At 41.5% G+C, this 17,690-nt stretch overlaps 2 protein-coding genes across 3 annotated transcripts in view; one reads left to right on the top strand and one right to left on the bottom strand.

Annotated features, from left to right (window-relative positions):
* Window positions 1–5,897, top strand: part of nme7 (NME/NM23 family member 7) — a 22,263-nt gene extending 16,366 nt beyond the window's left edge. For both annotated transcript variants that reach the window (XM_014981742.2, XM_088005140.1), the window contains 2 exons: window positions 2,825–2,932; window positions 5,752–5,897. In XM_014981742.2, the coding sequence (XP_014837228.2) occupies window positions 2,825–2,932; window positions 5,752–5,784 (141 nt within the window). In that variant the 3' untranslated portion in view covers window positions 5,785–5,897. The remainder of the gene's footprint in view (window positions 1–2,824; window positions 2,933–5,751) is intronic.
* On the bottom strand, window positions 5,835–17,690 carry atp1b1a (ATPase Na+/K+ transporting subunit beta 1a). The gene is made up of 6 exons (XM_014981746.2): window positions 17,436–17,690; window positions 11,903–12,031; window positions 10,437–10,592; window positions 10,074–10,258; window positions 7,480–7,563; window positions 5,835–7,365 (listed from the first exon to the last, which is right to left on the bottom strand). The coding sequence occupies exons 1-6, from the start codon at window positions 17,527–17,529 to the stop codon at window positions 7,096–7,098; spliced, it is 918 nt and encodes a 305-aa protein (XP_014837232.2). The 5' UTR covers window positions 17,530–17,690; the 3' UTR covers window positions 5,835–7,095.

The raw sequence follows: 17,690 nt of genomic DNA, 5'->3' as shown, positions 1-17,690 counted from the left end.
AACAATCCCATTCATTCTGCCAGTTTTGTTTTTTCATTTACCATCAATCAGTGAAATTTGTCATCACAACGATAAATCTAAATTCTTATCAGGACAAGAAATTGTTCATGATAAATAATAAACGATACAATAAAAACCCACCCAAGCAGAATTTATGTATATTTTTAAATAGTGACGGTAAAGTTGGCGGAATAAAGGTAAAATTGACAATCAAGATTGTTGCACTCCTGCCTCCCTCTGTGAAGTTAACATAAAGCACATCTGAAAACATACTCTTGCTTCTCAAACTATTTCTTTACTTTATTTTTGACACTGCTGAAGAGGTCGCCTCGTTCATCTGCTGCCGTTCCGTTCTGCGCCTCTCGCCCCGCTCGGGACTCTTTGACGGTCAGCACTTTGATTGCTTCAGACTTCCCACACCGAGAGGGAGGTCAAGCTGTTTCATCACCGTGTGACCTCAGGCTCCCGCAGCAGCATTTCCTCAGCGCTCACCCAAACGTTAGCAATCTCTGTCTTCAGCTGTTTTAGGTTGCGCTGCCTCAGTTTGCGGCGTCTGGGTGGCTCCCAAAGTACGGAACCTTTCCTTGTTGACTGGAGCGTAAAGACATTCCAGACGTTATTATGGAATTAAGAGATAAGGCTGAACTTTCTCCGTAACTAACTCTGCGACTGGACTGGAGGAGGTCAAAGCGTCTTTTACCAGTAGCAGGCTTAGGTTATTTGTGCTGAGAATAAGCTATGGATTTGTTCCAGCTGACTAATCTATAAACGGCACAGGTCTGATGGGAATCACCATGACTGTACAGCTGGCTGCTGAGGTCAAATCAATTGACTCTAATGTTTCCTTATTAGAGACAACGTAAATAATCCCAGTGCAAAAGGAGTTGCACACAGATTCACACCTAAACCTTCCTGCTGCCTTGCTCCGCAGCCGGCCAGTCAGTCACGGGGCCGTGCTCTTGTCTCGTGACGGGGCCCTGATGTGAGAGCGAGGGGACACGGTTCTGCCCTGTTAACCGGTTCTGAAGTGCATTCCACAGAGATTGATTTTCCTTAAAGTAAATGCTTCCCCTTTAAATCAGTAACTGAGGAAGCCATGTCTGCCGCATGCAACAGTGGGCCGTTGTTACATATATTGTGTTTCATAACGGCGACAAACGAAGGGCGTAAAAGGCTCTCTTTGTGCTGGAGGCTGTTTTTTTTCTTTGATTTTCTTTCCCATAATAGGTAAGATGACACCGGCTGCTGCCGCTGTGATAAATTTAGAGTTGCTGTTAAATAATAAATACTCTGATACCCCTAAATAAAACTCCATGTTGCAGAGGGAGTCCACCTGTGATGGAGTTTAGATTTCCTAAATGAAAAAGCAGGCCGGGCCAGAATTATTTGCTCGATAGTCGCGTTGGGCTCGAACTTCTGACACGTTTTTAATAAGTGCTGGAAAGCATCCAGCAAAGAGAAAACCAAACGAGAAAGCACAATATAAAGTTGTGTTATGATAGTTTAAATAGAGGAGTAGATAGTTTAACCTGTTGAGGAAATAAAGACAGTAAGTAGGCAGCAGAAGCAATCAGACTGTAACTAGTGCGACGTAATGCTCGCACACGCAGCATGTGAGTTGCCTGACTGAAATTGGTAAGCACTGTATGTGTGTGAACGCCGTGGACATCCTTTCCCTGACCTCTGCAGGGTGGGAAGGACATCAGACATTTCTGGGCAGTCATGTGACATCTAAGTCCTTACTGTCCACACATGGTAGCAGTTACAGGAACTCCGGTCCGTTATACTTAAGCGTACCTCATTGCTGGCTAATACGGTTACAGGGAGCAGCGCCAAAATAAAACCAGGTGGTCTGAAGTTGAACTACACCTCCTGAAGTCCTTGAAGCTCCAACCTCATCTTTGCTTTTTCTCCAAGGTTGGATTTCAGAGAATTTTCTTTCCTTGACAGAGTTATGGAGGTTACAGGAAAATGTTTGCTAAGAGTCAGTCCGACCCTTAAACATGGAAAATTTCACATCCCCTCAGGCTTCTGGGGCATTTCCAAACCGTCTTACTACTGGTTATCCAAGATTATTGTCAAAGATTATTAACAAAGGTTATTAACAAAGGTTATTGTCCAAGATTTCCACGGACAGGGAGTCAACAGTGTTCTTAGTAAATGAATTATTCACAAGCTGCCCCTCCCTCTTACGGCAGACGCCGTGGGGAGGGTTGCATTTCCTGGAGACGCGCACGGCAACGGATCCCAGCTTTGACCTTGGGAGTGTCTGACATTGAAAGGAAACAGTCATTTAGACTCAAAAGAAGAAGGTAGAGGAAACAAGCTGTGCAACTGTAGGGCAGATTTGTGATATACTGATATATGGGAAATGCTTTTAAGGTTATTAAAGAAACAATAGAGTTCAGTGGTTTGTAATGTTCCCCTTTCATCCAGTCCAGTGCTGTCACTCGTTAATGTGAGCTTGACATAAAACTGAAAAGAAAACATCCCTTTTAAGTCTCCCTCCCCATGGAGTCCATGGAAGCTTTTCTGCGTGTCAGTGTTTGTTTTTTCTTTTCTTTTTTTTTTTTTTTACTTCTCCTCCAGGATCACATGATCAGCTGCTGAGTAATCATAGTTTTATTAACGCAGCAAGAGGACAGGATGTTCACTTTCCAACCTCAGCTGTATCATCCACGCAGGAGTTTGACGTCTGGACGCCGGAGCGCGTGTCACCAGCTGCTGCTGCTGCTGCTGAAAGTCTCAGCTGAATGACAATGGGACGGTGTGTCCTTGTGTTAATCAAGAAAGATATAACAATCAGGCTGTTTTCATTCAACAGGAAATCGCACGACTCCTCCGTCCCAACACGCTGCGCGGCCTTTATGGCAAAGACAAAGTGAGGAACGCAGTGCACTGCACAGACCTGCCAGAGGACAGTGTTCTGGAGGTGGGTCTCACACACAGACACACACCCACCCACACACACACACAGTGACCAAATTATTCATAACCCTTAAGCTTTTTTAGTTTTCCTACATTTTCTCATGTTACAAAAAACAACATAATAGTGAAATAAAAGGTGAAAATGCATTTTCTGATTATTTTTTTTTTTGCACAAATGCAAATCTGCTACTGTATGACACCCCATAATAAAATCTATTCCAAACACCTGCCTTCTAGAAGTCGCCTGATTTACAAGTCATGAATGAGAAGGATGCAAAAAACTAAAAAGTGTAGGTACCCTAAACACATACCCAGAGGTACACACAGTGTGTTTTAGATTAGAGGTGCCCCAGTTTTCTTAAACTGATCTCATCTCCCTCCACAAAGGTCTGAAAATCATCCACTGTCCCCTTTTGCTCTCCCAGGAGAGTCCTGACCACTAATATGAATTACAACAACATTCATTTTCTGTTTGGGATAAATAAAGTATCTTTGAATTGAATTTGAATCTGCACATGCTCTGTTAACAATAGTCACCTGCTCTTGCCAACTTAGTAACTTTGTCCCTATTAGGCCTTCTGCAACAAGCAACAAATCATTTAACCACATGATAAATTAAAACAAGCTGAATCATTTCCATTTAGCGTTTTCTTCCTTTCTCTCTTTCTACTAAAAACTGGGTGATAAAAGTCTTCAGTCTGGGACTTAGATCTACATCAACCCTTTTATTGAAGCACATAATTCATTTAATTTATTGTCTCTGTTTTGTTTATTTATTTTGTACATTTAAAATGTCTTCCAGTTCTAGTGCTGCGTATTCATTAAAATTTAAACTTTATTGAACAATGTGTTCTTACATTATGAGGCCATTGCCAGTATTTTACCTGGTCTCAAAACAACTTTATCGTTTATCGCAATAACGTCCGGAACATTTTATCACCCAGCAAAATTTGTTTTGTTATTGTGGCAGGCCTGGTTGCTATATTTAGCTTCTTTTCAGGCAATTAAAAAAGAATCAGAATCAGTGATCAGCTGGAAAACTGCAGTCAGTGCATCCCTGGTGTACAGCAAAGCCTCACGTTTCGCATGAGAGTATTGATTAATTGTGAAAGGCAAAAGCACTCCACACTTTTCAGATTCCATTTTGTAAAAGAAAAGGTGTACCTTTTCTTCTTGTTCCCAATTATGAACTACCAATAAACTACATGGAAGTGTGTGGCCATAGCATGACCAACAGAAGAAGAAGAGGAAACAAATGGAGGAGTGTGTGTTTACTGTTGCTAGACTCCTTATGCCACTCCCACATGTTTCCATCAACACGACCATTCTCACCCCTCCAATGAGTCTCGTCATTGTCTTACGGCCCCGTGCATAAGCAGCCACCTTGCATTCGTCCGAGAACAAAGCCCCCTCAACTCTGTGAAGCCGCGTCTTTAGACAAGTCCCATGACTCCGCTCTGTGGGCCGGGGCAACCTCAGATCACGCTGGTTTTGAGGAGAACAAGAGTGGCAGAGGAATTTGAAACAAAACCATTGTTTCGCAGGCAGTGGGTCTGACCAATCGGACGTCATTGTTCAGGAGAACTCCTGATCTGTAACCCAGGACAAACGCTTCCTTGTTAAACATTAGCCTGTGGCCAACTGGGCTGCCATTTTCCCAAGACTGGAAACAGAGCGACCAAGAAAGGGCCTGTGCAGAGGAGAGGGGCTGAGTGTTACTGCACGTGATGTCAGACACCTGGGTTCAATCATGAATTAGATGAATAATAAATGAATTTAGATAACACTGTGATACGTTTCCTTTAAAGATGCACTGCAAAAGCACAAAGCCTTACCAAGTAACTTTGGTCTAGTTAATAGCACAAACGTCTTGGTATCCTTGCTGACAGTAAGACAAAACTAACTTACAAGTAAATTTTCAGCAAGATGTAAGAGCTTGTTTTAAGTAAATATTGATTAATATTAATATTGATGGAAAACTATCTGTTCTTTTGGCAGATATTTTTACTTATAACAAGACAATTTTCCCATAAGTGAAATAATCCACCAGTTATTAACTAGAGTTAATAATTCTTAAGTTTTCATCAAAACTTAAGAATTATTAACTCAACGCAAGCTCCTATATCTTGGTAAAACAAAGTTACTTGTAAGTTGGTTTTGTCTTATTTCAAGTGTACTAAGATGTTTGCACTAGAAACATTTAGCAGTGTGCTAACCGGAATGCCTCATGAAAACAACCAAACTCTCTGTTGGGTTTTCTTCGCCACCAATAGAAAAAGTCGGTTTTTTTCTGCCATTTTGGTTTGAAACATTATGTAATGACAAAATCTAAGAAAAAGCTTTTAAGTGCCTTTAATGACATCACGAGGCATAAGGAAACTGATCTGACTGCTTTTAAGTTCCTCTATTTACGTTTTTCCTTTTTCCTCTTCTTTCACTTCAAGTTTTGATTCTCTAATTCAAAGCTGTGCTCTTAATTACTAGCTTGTGTGGGAACCCTGCAAGAAAACGTATAAATAATGAAAACATAGATGCACACTGCTTCCATGTTTTTTATTATTGATTCATTTCTTTGAGCATCAGGGTTGATGGGAATGAAACTCGAGAGATTTTCAGAATCTGTGTAGAAATCAGCTAAAAGTCCTTCGTGTCGTAACGCCAGCGGATCAGCTTTGCTTCTTGAGGCTCTCGTGATGTCATCTGTACCAAGCAGAACAAGCTGTTTTCTTCTGTGCTTTTTAAGAACTCTGTTTAATTGTTTGTTTGTTTGTTTTTTCCACATTTGTTGGTGAAAATAAGAGTAACTTGGCATATCTTCTCCAGGTGCAATATTTCTTCAGGATTTTGGACGGATGAAAGCTGAGAAGGAAACACGTCATTCACCAAACACCACAAGGACTTCACTGTTGTCTCAATTTTCCGTTTATTGTTTCAGCCTTATGCAGATTAAATAAAGTGACAAGATCAGACTCCTGATGTGTGTTTTTGATCTCAAACATTGAATTAAGTATTGTTTTTTTTTTCATACCCACTACAACATCTTTATTACACATGATACTGCATTGTCTCTGATTTTCTCAAATGTTTTAGACCAGCAACTTTGGTATTGGATTCATAAACATCACACGTTGAAAAAAGGAAAAGAAAAAGAAAGAAAAGAAAAAAAAATGTACAACTGCATAAATATAAAATTCTTCCATTATGAAAATGGCTAAAAACATTCAATAGTAAGTTACATCACGGAACGTGACGTCTCCAGCAAAGCAGATTTCAAAAGCACTGAGTTGCCACGGTTTCCATGGAGGTGACAGTCTTCTTAGGCTGGACCCACAAAGCTTTTACACTATGAATTAAGAATGAACTGATAAGAGTATCAAACAGAACTGTCGTCTAACAAAACCTAATTGTGAAGCAGAGGAGAAAAAAAAAAAGAAAAGAAAAGTGAGCAAACATATTCTACGGCGAACTTGAATAAGGAAATGCATAAAAACAAAAAAGATGGAGCGCAGTCATCTTTACTCAACACATGGGTCTTAAAGGTTCAGAGTACCATGCTAGTATTTCAGTTAGTCTGAGCACATTGACAAACACTCCACGCACTCACATAAACTACAGACGCCTGCACGGACACGAGCGAGCGCACACACACACATGCGCGCACACACACCTTGGACCACTAAAGCAGACATAAGACAGAGGAGATCACGACAGGGCTAGCCTACAAACTCTGGACACTTCAAAAATATATAGAAACCACGTGAGGATGAAACACCATGGGGGGACAGAGACACAACTCGCTACACATCAGTAGTGAAACTGCAGTTTTACAGTAATCGATGAACATCCCATGGCTCAAGGATTTTTTTTTCTCTATTTTTCTTTTTGTTTCTTTTTTTGTTTTTACCCTCCCCCCATTTACAGTAGAATAAATATTTGCTATTGCTACCTTTTTTTTATTTATTTATTTTTTTTACTTTTTTGCGTATTTTACATTCTAACTCTGGACAGAAAACACGGGAAAAGCTAGTGTAAAGCACACGGATTAAGTGTAGGTCCTGTAAATAATGAATGTTCAAAGACTAGTGGTGGTTGTTTTTTGTTTTTTTAAATCTGAACTCTTCAATATCTTTCTACGTTGTTTTTTGTGTGCGCTCATCGTGCCTGGGGTCACGACTTCGAGGTCACGGTGAACTTAACGTCAAAGCGTCCCTGATAGCGGTCTTTCTCGTTGTAGTCGATGTTGTCACCGTAAACTTTGCACTCGATGCGGAGCTCCTCATCCAAGGTGAGGTTGGTGAACTGGATGGCCACCAGAGGCTGCAGGTAATCGGGATGCAGGCGCTTGCCGTAGTAGGGGTAGTACTGCAGGGGGAAACCGGCGAGTCCCCCAAGCCCGAAGTACTTGATCTCTCCGATCTTGCCTTCGTCTTCGTCCCTCTGTGGGCAAGGCGAGAAACACTTGAGTTAGTACTAACCAACGAGCGGGGAAGTCCTTGGTTCTGCAAACCAATGGTAATTCTTAAACAGAAGTAATGAAATACACAAACTTACCTTGTTCTTGCAGTGAATGGGGATGTAGTTTTCAAAGGTTTTGCCTTTCAGAGCATCTGGAAGGGCCGTTTTGTTGGTAGGAGGCTAAAGACAGAGCAGAATTCCACACTGACTTTTTTTTGTCATAAAAGTTACTCTAAAAATTCAGCCTAGGGCTGGACAACATGGCTGCAAAACGCATCAGGAACAGATAAGCATTTTGTATCAGTCCATATCAATAATTGTTGATTAGTGTTTATTTTTAAATATCTGAAATACTTCCAAACTGATGGTGTAGCTTTTTCTGTTTTAACTACAGATTTCACTTTTTTAAAATATATTTTTTAGGCAGTTATGAGGCACGGTAGCGAAACTTTAAACTGCTGCTCAACAGGTTGTTGCTAGGTAACAAGAGAGCGAGTTAGTGGATACCACCAACCTTGGTTAGCTACGAGAGGTTGAACAGTTAAAGCCTTTCCTCTGCCTACATCCCCCAGAATGCTGTGCGGTTCTGGCTCGGTGTTCCAGAACCATTCTATCAGACTTATTATCTACTGACATTGAGCACGTGTCTATGGTGATAAGTATTGTTATTGGCTTATTTGTTCAGCCTATTAAAAACAATAATTTAACTCATCCTACAGAAATTTTCAATTCTATCACCAGTCATATGATGCAGCAGGAAACATGCCAGCTTCAGGGCTGATCTGCAGCTTCACTGCACTCATAGGAATGTTTGAGATGTAATGTGTGTGTGAAACCTGTAACTTTCATGTTTCATGTTGCTGGGCTTCCCCTTTAGGTGAAGCATGTTTCTGTGAACCGCCTGAATCAAAATCATAACCCGCTGGGTGGAAAACTCACCAACTTCCCCATAGCCGGGTCAAACAAACGCCCAGGTGCTCTTACACTTTATTGAGCACTTGCTTCCCATCAGTTTTACATCTAGGTTTTGAATACTAGAAACTACACTAATAAGCAAATATAAATTAATCATGTCCATGATAATGCTTCAAAATTTTATTTTGAGCAGGTTTACATACATTTATGCTCAGGAAACACAAAAGACTGGACAATGAATCGATAGTAATATGCATCGCCACTGACACGTGATCGATGTCAACAGGTAATACATCTGATAAGTATTAAATAATTTCACTGCAGAGCCGCACAGCATTCTGGGGGATGCAGGCAGAAGAAAGCCGCTCAACCTCTCACAACCAGCCAAGGAAGGTTGGTGGCATCGCTCTCTGGTTACCTAGCAACAACCTGTTAAGTAAGCAGCAGTTGCAGGTTTTGCCACCGTGCCTCATCGGTTTGTCAGTATTTCAGATATTAAAAACAAAACACAAATCAACACTTATCGATGACTGATATCGACTGATGTATGAATGCTCACATCGTGACACATTTTCAGCCGTATCGTCCATTGTCTAGCAGAACACTGTTAGCTAGCTAAATGAATCAAATTAGTGTTCATAATGCTTTATATATAAGGCATGGATTTCATATCATGACACACCAAACCGCTCTGTGCTTTACTGGCTAACTGGGATGACAGACAGGGTCAGCTTTTTATCCCTCGACTGTATGGAGACAGGCAAGTTGCCTCTCCCCCGCCTGTTTCTGTGCACTGCTGCCCAGCTGACTGAAAAACCTTCAGTGCCTTCTAAGAAAAACAAATCTTCGAGTTTGGAAAGATTTTAGGTTATAAAATCGCTCCCGAAGCAAAGATCAAACTCATCTGCAGATATACAATCAAAGCCAGGAGAAGGGTCTTAGCGCTGTCAAACACTCTTGTGTACACGCCGCTCCTACTCTCCCTTTTCTCCTTTCTCTCTGCTACGTTACTGCTAGTTCCCCACAACGGAGCCTTTGATGAGTGCTAAGGCTAGTTAGCATAGCCACCGATAACTGCAGATAAACAGTTTTGCCTGGAATGGTTAAGTTGTTTGTCCACCGTTAGCACATTAAGCAGCAGGTACATGAGGATGATTAACAGCTCTAAGACCCTCCCCGTTTTGCTAATTGGTTGTTTCTGACCGACAGCGTTTTTGCAAATGGCAATAGTAACACTAGGAGGAGGTGGAGGAGTTTGACTTTTTTTCCACAGATTATCTGTCTCATATGTTCATGACATAGTGACAAGTTAAACTTTTTTTTTTTATATAAAAACTACATACTGTAGCCTGAAATAAACATCAGAATCAGAAGATGACACCTAATCAATGAATGGAAATTGAAATTCCTGATTGGCTTTTTGTTTGAAAGTCTGGAGTAAATACCGTGATAATTCTGAGAATCTAGTATTCTCAGAATTATCAACTGTTTGCTGAACTGTGCTAAGATGTAGGATCTTTGAAGTGGAAAGCTTCTCTTGCATTTTTCAGTTTCAAGACAGGATGACAGGAGTCTGTGCTAACTATTGTGGCCCTATCTGCTTCCAGTAGAGGCAACCTCCCTCAGCACAGAGCTTGTTTAAGGAGGATATAAACCAGCAACAAATGTTAAAGGACATCTGAAGCTGAGAAAGAAACTCAGAGTTGCTGCGGTTTGGTTTTAATCTTTTAAAGGAAAAACAATTGAACCAGCAGCTTCATGCATGGGACACACACCTTTGGTCTGAAGTTGACGATCCTGTTGAGCTTGACGATGAGGCACGGCTGTCCTTTACTGAAGCCGAAAGTCTCATCCTTTACCCCAGAGCAGTTCTGAAGATTGCTTCTGAGGAAACGGCAACTTCTCTTCACTCCTTCTTCTTTGTCGAGTTTGCCACGATCCACGTATGTTTGAGGCAAGTCTGCAAATAGTGAATCGAAACACAAACACACATAAAAAAACTTACTAAATCCAGAATTCAACGTGTTAGATGTGAGAAAGTGATCAAAAATTGAACCAAAACCAAAAACTGCCAAATCTCCATAGCTAATTGTCACACGGCAGCCAGTAATCAAATGTGATGATTCCTTGATACTTGCCATTGCAATCGTCATAATTATTATTTTCTAACTGCTTGTTGTCGTCGTATTTCTCGAGAAACTCCTTCATGCTGGCGATGTACTTCTTGTATGAGTCCGCATCTTTCACATTGAAAGTGATTTCAGATTTGTCGGAGCGGGGCGTGTGTGACAGACCTGAGGAACATCAAAAAGTTTGAGTAAGAAGAAGGAAATCAGTGAAAATTATAACCAATATGTAAAACAACAACAACAAAAAAACATAACAAAACAAAATCACTGCAGAATGATTAGTGGAGAGGGAAAACAAAAGCCATAGCAAGGTTCTGCTCTTTATCTTAAGACAATGTAGGGTCTTGGGGATTTTCCTCGGATGGTCTCCGGCAGCTCCTGGGAGTGGTAATTTTCCACAGACCTCGCGCACAAAAGCTCCCAAGTGAAGGTGTGGCACCGGGGCAGAGTGAGATGGGTTCGAATGGCAATCAAAGACATAACTCTCATTAACCTTTCCTCTTTTTTTTTTTTTTTTTTTTTTTAAACCACTGGGTGGATTTATGCGTCGCCATATACTTAAGCAAGAGGCCGGGCGAGAGAGAAAAGTGTCAGAATCTCACTTGTGAAAAGTTCACCAGTCCCCTCCCCCCACCCATCCACTCTCACGTGTGGCTCTCTCTCTCTCTTTCTCTCTCTCTCTCTCTTTCTCTCACAATGGAAACTTTTAGCCCCAGAGTGGGAGGCGGGTTGAGCTCAAGAAAAAGAAAAAAAAAAGAAGAGTCTCTCTGCTTCCTTGTTCGTTCCTCTAGTGGAAACTTGCTTCAGCTCACCGTCAGGCCAACACTTTCTGCCAGGCTTCTGCTGATCTGGTCGATTGTCGGGCGGTCGGTGGTTTGAGAGCGGCAGGAAAACGGAGCCGGCCGTCTACAATGGCTGCTAAAAATACCGCAGAGGCTGAAGCATGTGCTGCGCAACATGATGGGGTGGAGGAGGTGTGGGGAGTGGGGTGGGGGGTGAGGCTTGGCACCTATGAAAACAACTTAGAAAAAAGACAAACGCTCTCTGAGCTTGCAGGAGATTTCTAAATGCTTCTAATGCAACGGCAGCGTTCGAATTTTAAACTCTTCCCCCCCGTCTCCATGCAGAGATGGTTACAAGCTCATTCAGGGATGAGAAACGATATTATTTTCCTCTAAACAATGTTCAACAAGCTCTCCGTGTAAAAAGCAGGCTGCTGTGACTCATAATCCCAAATCGTTTCAGTTCCCCCGCAGCCTGAGGGGGGTAACCATTGACTGGCTGGGAGAGAGTGAAGGACAAAATGGCTGAGCCTGTTCGAGGTCAGAAAGACTCCGGATAGAGTAGCTGCTCAGAAGCACACCTAAACCGTTTGTCTTTCTCCCGCGGCCGTCCGACAGCGCCGCGCCGTCGTTCGGCAACCGGCGGATCGCTCAGGAGGAAGCGGGGTCAGAGGGAAAAGTTCCTGGTTTTACCTGGGGGAGCCACTCTGTCCTGGTGGGTGGGTTTGAACTCGTCTATCGTCAGCAGCAGAGCCTGAATGGTCCCGATGAAGATCGCAGCCAAGCATCCATAGAAAATCACGTAGAACAGGAAGATTTTCACTAGAAAGAGAAACAGGTGGAAAGAGGGCCGATGGTTAGAGACGCACCAGTCAGGTCAGATGCTGACAAAGCTTCAATTTTTTTCTAATTGAAAACAACAATTTCCCCCTGTTAGAGGTCTGTGACTGCCTTATCTTTGTACTCTGATACACTTTTTGGAGTTGAATTAAAGCTGCAGAAGTTAAACCAAAAGTGTGTATCAATTCCTTCATATTCTGTTGGAATCAGAGCTACTTACCGTTTGAGATATTTTTATTTTAGGTTTTATAGTCCTTAGGGAGAAATAAAAGGGAATCTATATTGACTGACCAACCTGTAGTTTAACTGCACCATGTTAGGAAAACATGCAATTCTGATTTAAATAAATACTCTTTTTTTTTCTCACCACCATTACTGAATCTATAAAAAAAGAGTAGTAAAAGTTATTACAGCTGGCCAATTAATATACTTTTGGCATATAAAACAATGAAAACATGGCTTTAAAAAGTGCAACGGGCATCCAAACATGGGCATCACACATTGCAATAGGCATCAGACATTGTCATGATGAGCAATAAATCAATTAATCGCACAATAAATTCAAATGAGTGCGATAATTCTCATTTGGACTACAGTCATTAAAGAGACGTTCCTGTTTAATATCGTTGAAAAGCCGCCATTTTGAGAAATGCTGCAAACATATGACACTCAGGACGAAGTAGTTGGTTGGCACTACCTGTCTCTTTTGCCTGTTTTCCCTGTCTTGAGCTGAATGATTACTATCTTTTGAAATGCAATTTTGGCTATCGAGACTTCATAAGCCCTTATAATTACTATTGCGTTGCTTGTTTTATTTTTAAACTGTTTTCCAGTTGCGTTGTAAAATGTTTTTAGAAATTTGAGATTTTATCTTTGAGAAGGTGTACTTGCATTAGTAATTCATTGTAATTATTATATGAGTTGAGAATGGTCCAAAAATGACAATATTATTGCTTATTGCAATCATTTCTGGGACAAAATTGTCATCCTGTAAAATCTGTTGCTGTGACCGGGCCTAGTTGTTATGACAATGATAATTCTGATGTGCAAGTGCAGCCAGCAGCTACTTCATTAATCTGGACTGTAGCTCTTAAAGCTCTTTGTTGTTTTATGGACTTAGAGAAGCATTTAACAACTGAAGCTCCTCAGGCTTATTTGTTTTTTCCTTTAAATAAGCTCAACCTAGCGTGAAGTTTGAGAAATAATACACATTTAATTAGCTAAAACTCTTCTCATTCCAAAGCTGGCGGTGAAAGGAGTCTCTCCACACTTCCAGCCCGATTCAAACTTTACGCCAATTATGTAACGGCTGCAGAGCCACGATTCCAGTGCGACAGGTTGAGTCACTGTCAGGCGCCACTGCTCGCTCTCATGCGGACATCCCCCCACCCTCATTATCCCCACCCCCAAAGTGTCGCTTCCAACAGGTTTCTGGATAACACACGCTGTCCTCATCTCAATAAACAAAGAGCTCCTTTATTTATGTTCCTGTAGTGGACTGAATCTTATTAGGTTTCCTTGTTGGTAGAGTTTCATTAAGGTTCATTGAGGGGGGTAGAAGAGGGGACGGCATACATTACTGTTAAAGTGTGCACCTGCTGTTGGCTGCTTGGAAGAAGTCTTTTTGTTCAATCACCCCTGTAGCAGTTCAGTTTATCTTGCTTGGTAGCTAAAACTGTCAAGTCTCAACAGAACCGCTGATCAAACGTTGTTGTCTTTAAAGCAATGCTTAGAAAAGGTCAGCTTGTTGTGTTGCCTAAACTTGACCTTGTCAAGATGTGAAAAAAAAACAAAACATCACATTCTGCACCGTTAAACTCTCTCTGCCAGAGCTCATGTTGTTTCCTCTTCCTCACTTGCGCCTTATGAAACTCTTCCCTCCACTTCCAGGTTCTCGTCCACATCAACCAGTTTGGCGAGTCAACGGCCTCCACCTCTTGAACAATAATCTCTTGCAAACAGGCAGCAGGGGAATGAGCGGGCTCACTGGGCCCTCCCCCACTCAAGCTCTCTGGCTGGCTTCGATATTCTTCCCGCACGTGTTTGAACGCAATAGACGACATGTTTTTGGGTGATACGATCTCATCAGAAGTGCAGAGTTGGGAACGGGTTAAAAAAAAAAAAAAAAAAAAAAACGGAGGTAAAGGGTACAAAATGCCTCTAGAGAGAGTTGAACTTGTCGTTGGCGCGGTGACGCACCTGTCAGGAAGTAACTGTAGACATGCTGACATGTCACACACGTGGAGGAAGACAGTTTTTTTCTCTCTCCAACACTGTGCCACTCGCTGCCTGTTGTGAAAAGGTGAGGGGAATTTGCAAAAACAAATGTTTTTCTTCTCACAGCTTGTCAGGCAAGCCAGCCAATCAGATCTTCCCAAGTCAACTTGTGTTTGCTTTATTAAAAAAAAAAAAAAAACATAACTTTGGAGTCATCCAAACATGAATATGTTCATATAAAATTAGTGAAGCCCACAATAGCGCCTAGCCTAACTAACTGATAGTGATTTCCAGTGGTCTTAAGAGGTCTGAGACCATTGGAAATGAGTGTTTACTTTTAAGGACTGAGGATGATTAAAGAAAAAAACATGATGTGATGTAGGATTGTGATAGAGACAATAACTTAGAATCCAACAAGAAAAGAAAAGAAACACAGCAGAATCAATGTATCTACATCAAAGAAGCTATAGGTACATTGATGTATCAACATGAGATACATTAATGTATCTAATCTTATGGTGGAAGTTGTTGGGATTTTGCAGCATTGGGAGGTCATGAATGAGAGCCGATCCTGGAATTTCTCCGATTCCGAATACATTTCTGTTCTTGTACCCATGATTTCAACAAATGAAGGAACCGGTTTTGAACAGCTGTCTATTCATTAATTCTATTAATTAAAATTTGCCTCAGCAACATAATTAAATAAAACATCTCTGGTTAAAGTCAGCCTCTTCACTAAGTCGTATCCCGCTTTGTAGCAAATTTGTCTCTGCCTTCTTCCATTTTATGCCAGTCTTTATTTCTTTTTATTCAGGCTGTCTTTTTGTCTTTTCAGACAACTTTAGTTTTTTTTGTCACAACTGTCCTGTCCATTTTTATGTTCATGGGAACAACTCATTTTGTTCCCATGAACTTAAACCATTCTCTATCAGTAATTTCAAAACTTATAGTCATTATAAAATTTTCTAACTTTATGTATATTTAAATTTCAGCGTACAATACTTTAAAAAACTTTTATATTCTATGCAATTTGCATTTATTGTGGTTCTGATCCGGTGTTAGGACCCCTGCTCAAACTAATATAACTAAGCAACTTGTTGCTGGTGAGTAAAGTTTATTGAAATCACATAATCAAATTTTCGTTCAAGTTAAGTTAATTGTGGAAAATAGCTTTAAATCATCGATGGTCAAAGAAGGTACAAAATGTTCCAGAGGCGAATGTAAATCAAGCTCCAATTGTGAAATTAAGTATCCAGTGTAAAATATCAATAATAGTTAAAAAAAAAAAAAAAAAAACATAAATAAAACTCCAAAATTGTTCTTATGGCTTTTGGTTTACGTGATTCCAGAAAATTGAGTTTCAAAAACACGCCAAACAAACCGGGAAATCTAATAGTCTCAGAAGCGGAGTGTGGGAAGAGGGGAGTCTGGTTGACAGGCAGAGTTTGAATGGAGAGCCCCTCCCCCCACCGGCCTGCTGCGACGTGTTGTCCTGTTAAGGGCCCGTCCCCGCTGATCTCTCTCCATGTTTGTTAAAGCTCAGAAAAGTATTCACACTACTGAAACTACAGCAGCTTTAGACAAATATGTGTATGTAGGGACGAAATAACGGGCCTCTTTTTCAGACTGTCACCGACAGCTCCTTGTAGTTCACGTGCTGAAAACACAAACTCTTAGCCGGAAATATGTGAGGGCAGTTCAAAAGGCAGGCCGTAGTTCCTCTCGGCTTCCAAAGGACGTCACAGACAAACCTGTTGCTTTCAGTGGACACTTTTAGCAAATGAGGCGTCAATTTCCCCCCTCCACAACAAACACAGGACGGACTCTCACTAAGTCTAACTGCGGGCATGGTAACATTAGCTCTGTAGTGACACGTGCTGATTGAAATCTGGCAGAAAAGTAGCTCCCAAGAGTTCGCCATTGGGCAGCACGCGCCAGCTGTGACGAGCATTTGTAGGCGGTACGTCTACAACTGCTCGGATTCTTCCTGCCCCTACCCCCCTACCTCAAAGAATGAGACTTGTTTACCTCCAGCTTTCATTAAGCTTGGAGTAACGAGCGCATTAAACTTGCGCAAAGCGTGCCAACCAGTGTCTCACGTCTTTGAAAAGGGGGGAATAAATAAATAAATAAATAGCTGGGAGAGACAGGCAGACAGAGGGGCGGCCCATGAGACATGTGAGTCGTGATCGGCTCTCTAGCACAGCACCGTGTTCCCAAACGGTGAGACTCGCGCCGCAGCCGAATAAAATAAAAAAATAAAATAAATAAATAAAAAATGGTGATCATTTCTAATTGGTAAAACGGTTTAGCAACAGTAATTAGGACTGTATAACGACTGCCGTTTATCCTATCAAATCATCCCCCAGATCTGCCCGCATTAGTCAAGCTTCCACATCCGTCTTAAAGTATTGAAAACAGCGCTAAAACGATTATCAAGAGTTGGATTCAATAATCCGGGATATGAGAGAAAGGTGGGGCCTAGCAAAATTAGCCATCCGCTTTGTAACTGTAGAAATGTCCTCTGTTTCCGCTTACTTCTCCTTGGTAGAAAAAAAACATTAAAAGCGTGGAGGAAATCACAAACATTTAAGCCAAACTCGTTTAGTGGACGGTCCTGGCCCACAACAATCTGTCCTTCAAGATGACCTTTTTCTAAAGGGCAATAATTGACTGGCACAACATGGGCTACGCCTACGGTAATCATTGTCTATTACAATTGTATTATCTGTTAACACTATCTGAATCCAGATAAATAATAAAGCCGTCATCGCAGAGATGTCATTCAGTTTAAGTGAGAGTTGATTGGTTTATCGAGCTTATTAATCAGCTTATATTTTTCACTACTCTTGATCCAGGACAAACTCTTCGAAGGAAACCGGTTTCGTGTTTGGTGGCTGGAGATGAAGTTGAGCTTGTCACGGATTTAGAAGACAAACTTCTCCCCACAGTCTGCACTGAAACCGAAGTCACGACTCGGCGTGTCAGAGCTTCTGTGCTCTAACAGGTGCTGACTGTCTGCAGAGTGAGGAAATGAGAAGAATAAAAAATGGTTTCCATTCTCCCTTAGAATAACAGAAGGGGCATCATCCTTCACGACAGGCGTCTGACGAGAACTGGTTCAGTTCAATGAAGGGAGGAGGGAAAAAAAAGAAAATGGAGTACTTACACCAACTGCCCCCTGTTCGTCCTAGAAACTCTCTCTTCTCTGAATTCCACAGAAATTTCCTCCATCCGCCGTCGCTCTCCTTTTTCCCAGCCATGTTACCTCCACAGAAATATCCCCCCGGTTTACGTTCTGTAAAGGTTTGACCGGAGTTTTAAAAAGCTGCGACTGTTAACCGTCCTTCACAGGAAACACGAAAGGACAGTTTCGTACCCGACTCCTCCAATTGTACCACTCACAATTTATCTCGCGGGGAGC

This window comes from Poecilia mexicana, unplaced genomic scaffold, assembly GCF_051168715.1.
Source record: "Poecilia mexicana isolate PSO_F unplaced genomic scaffold, ASM5116871v1 scaffold_4, whole genome shotgun sequence".
Taxonomy (NCBI): Eukaryota; Metazoa; Chordata; class Actinopteri; order Cyprinodontiformes; family Poeciliidae; genus Poecilia; species Poecilia mexicana.
Note: the sequence above shows the minus strand (reverse complement) of the source record. Positions and strands in the feature narration are given on the sequence as shown.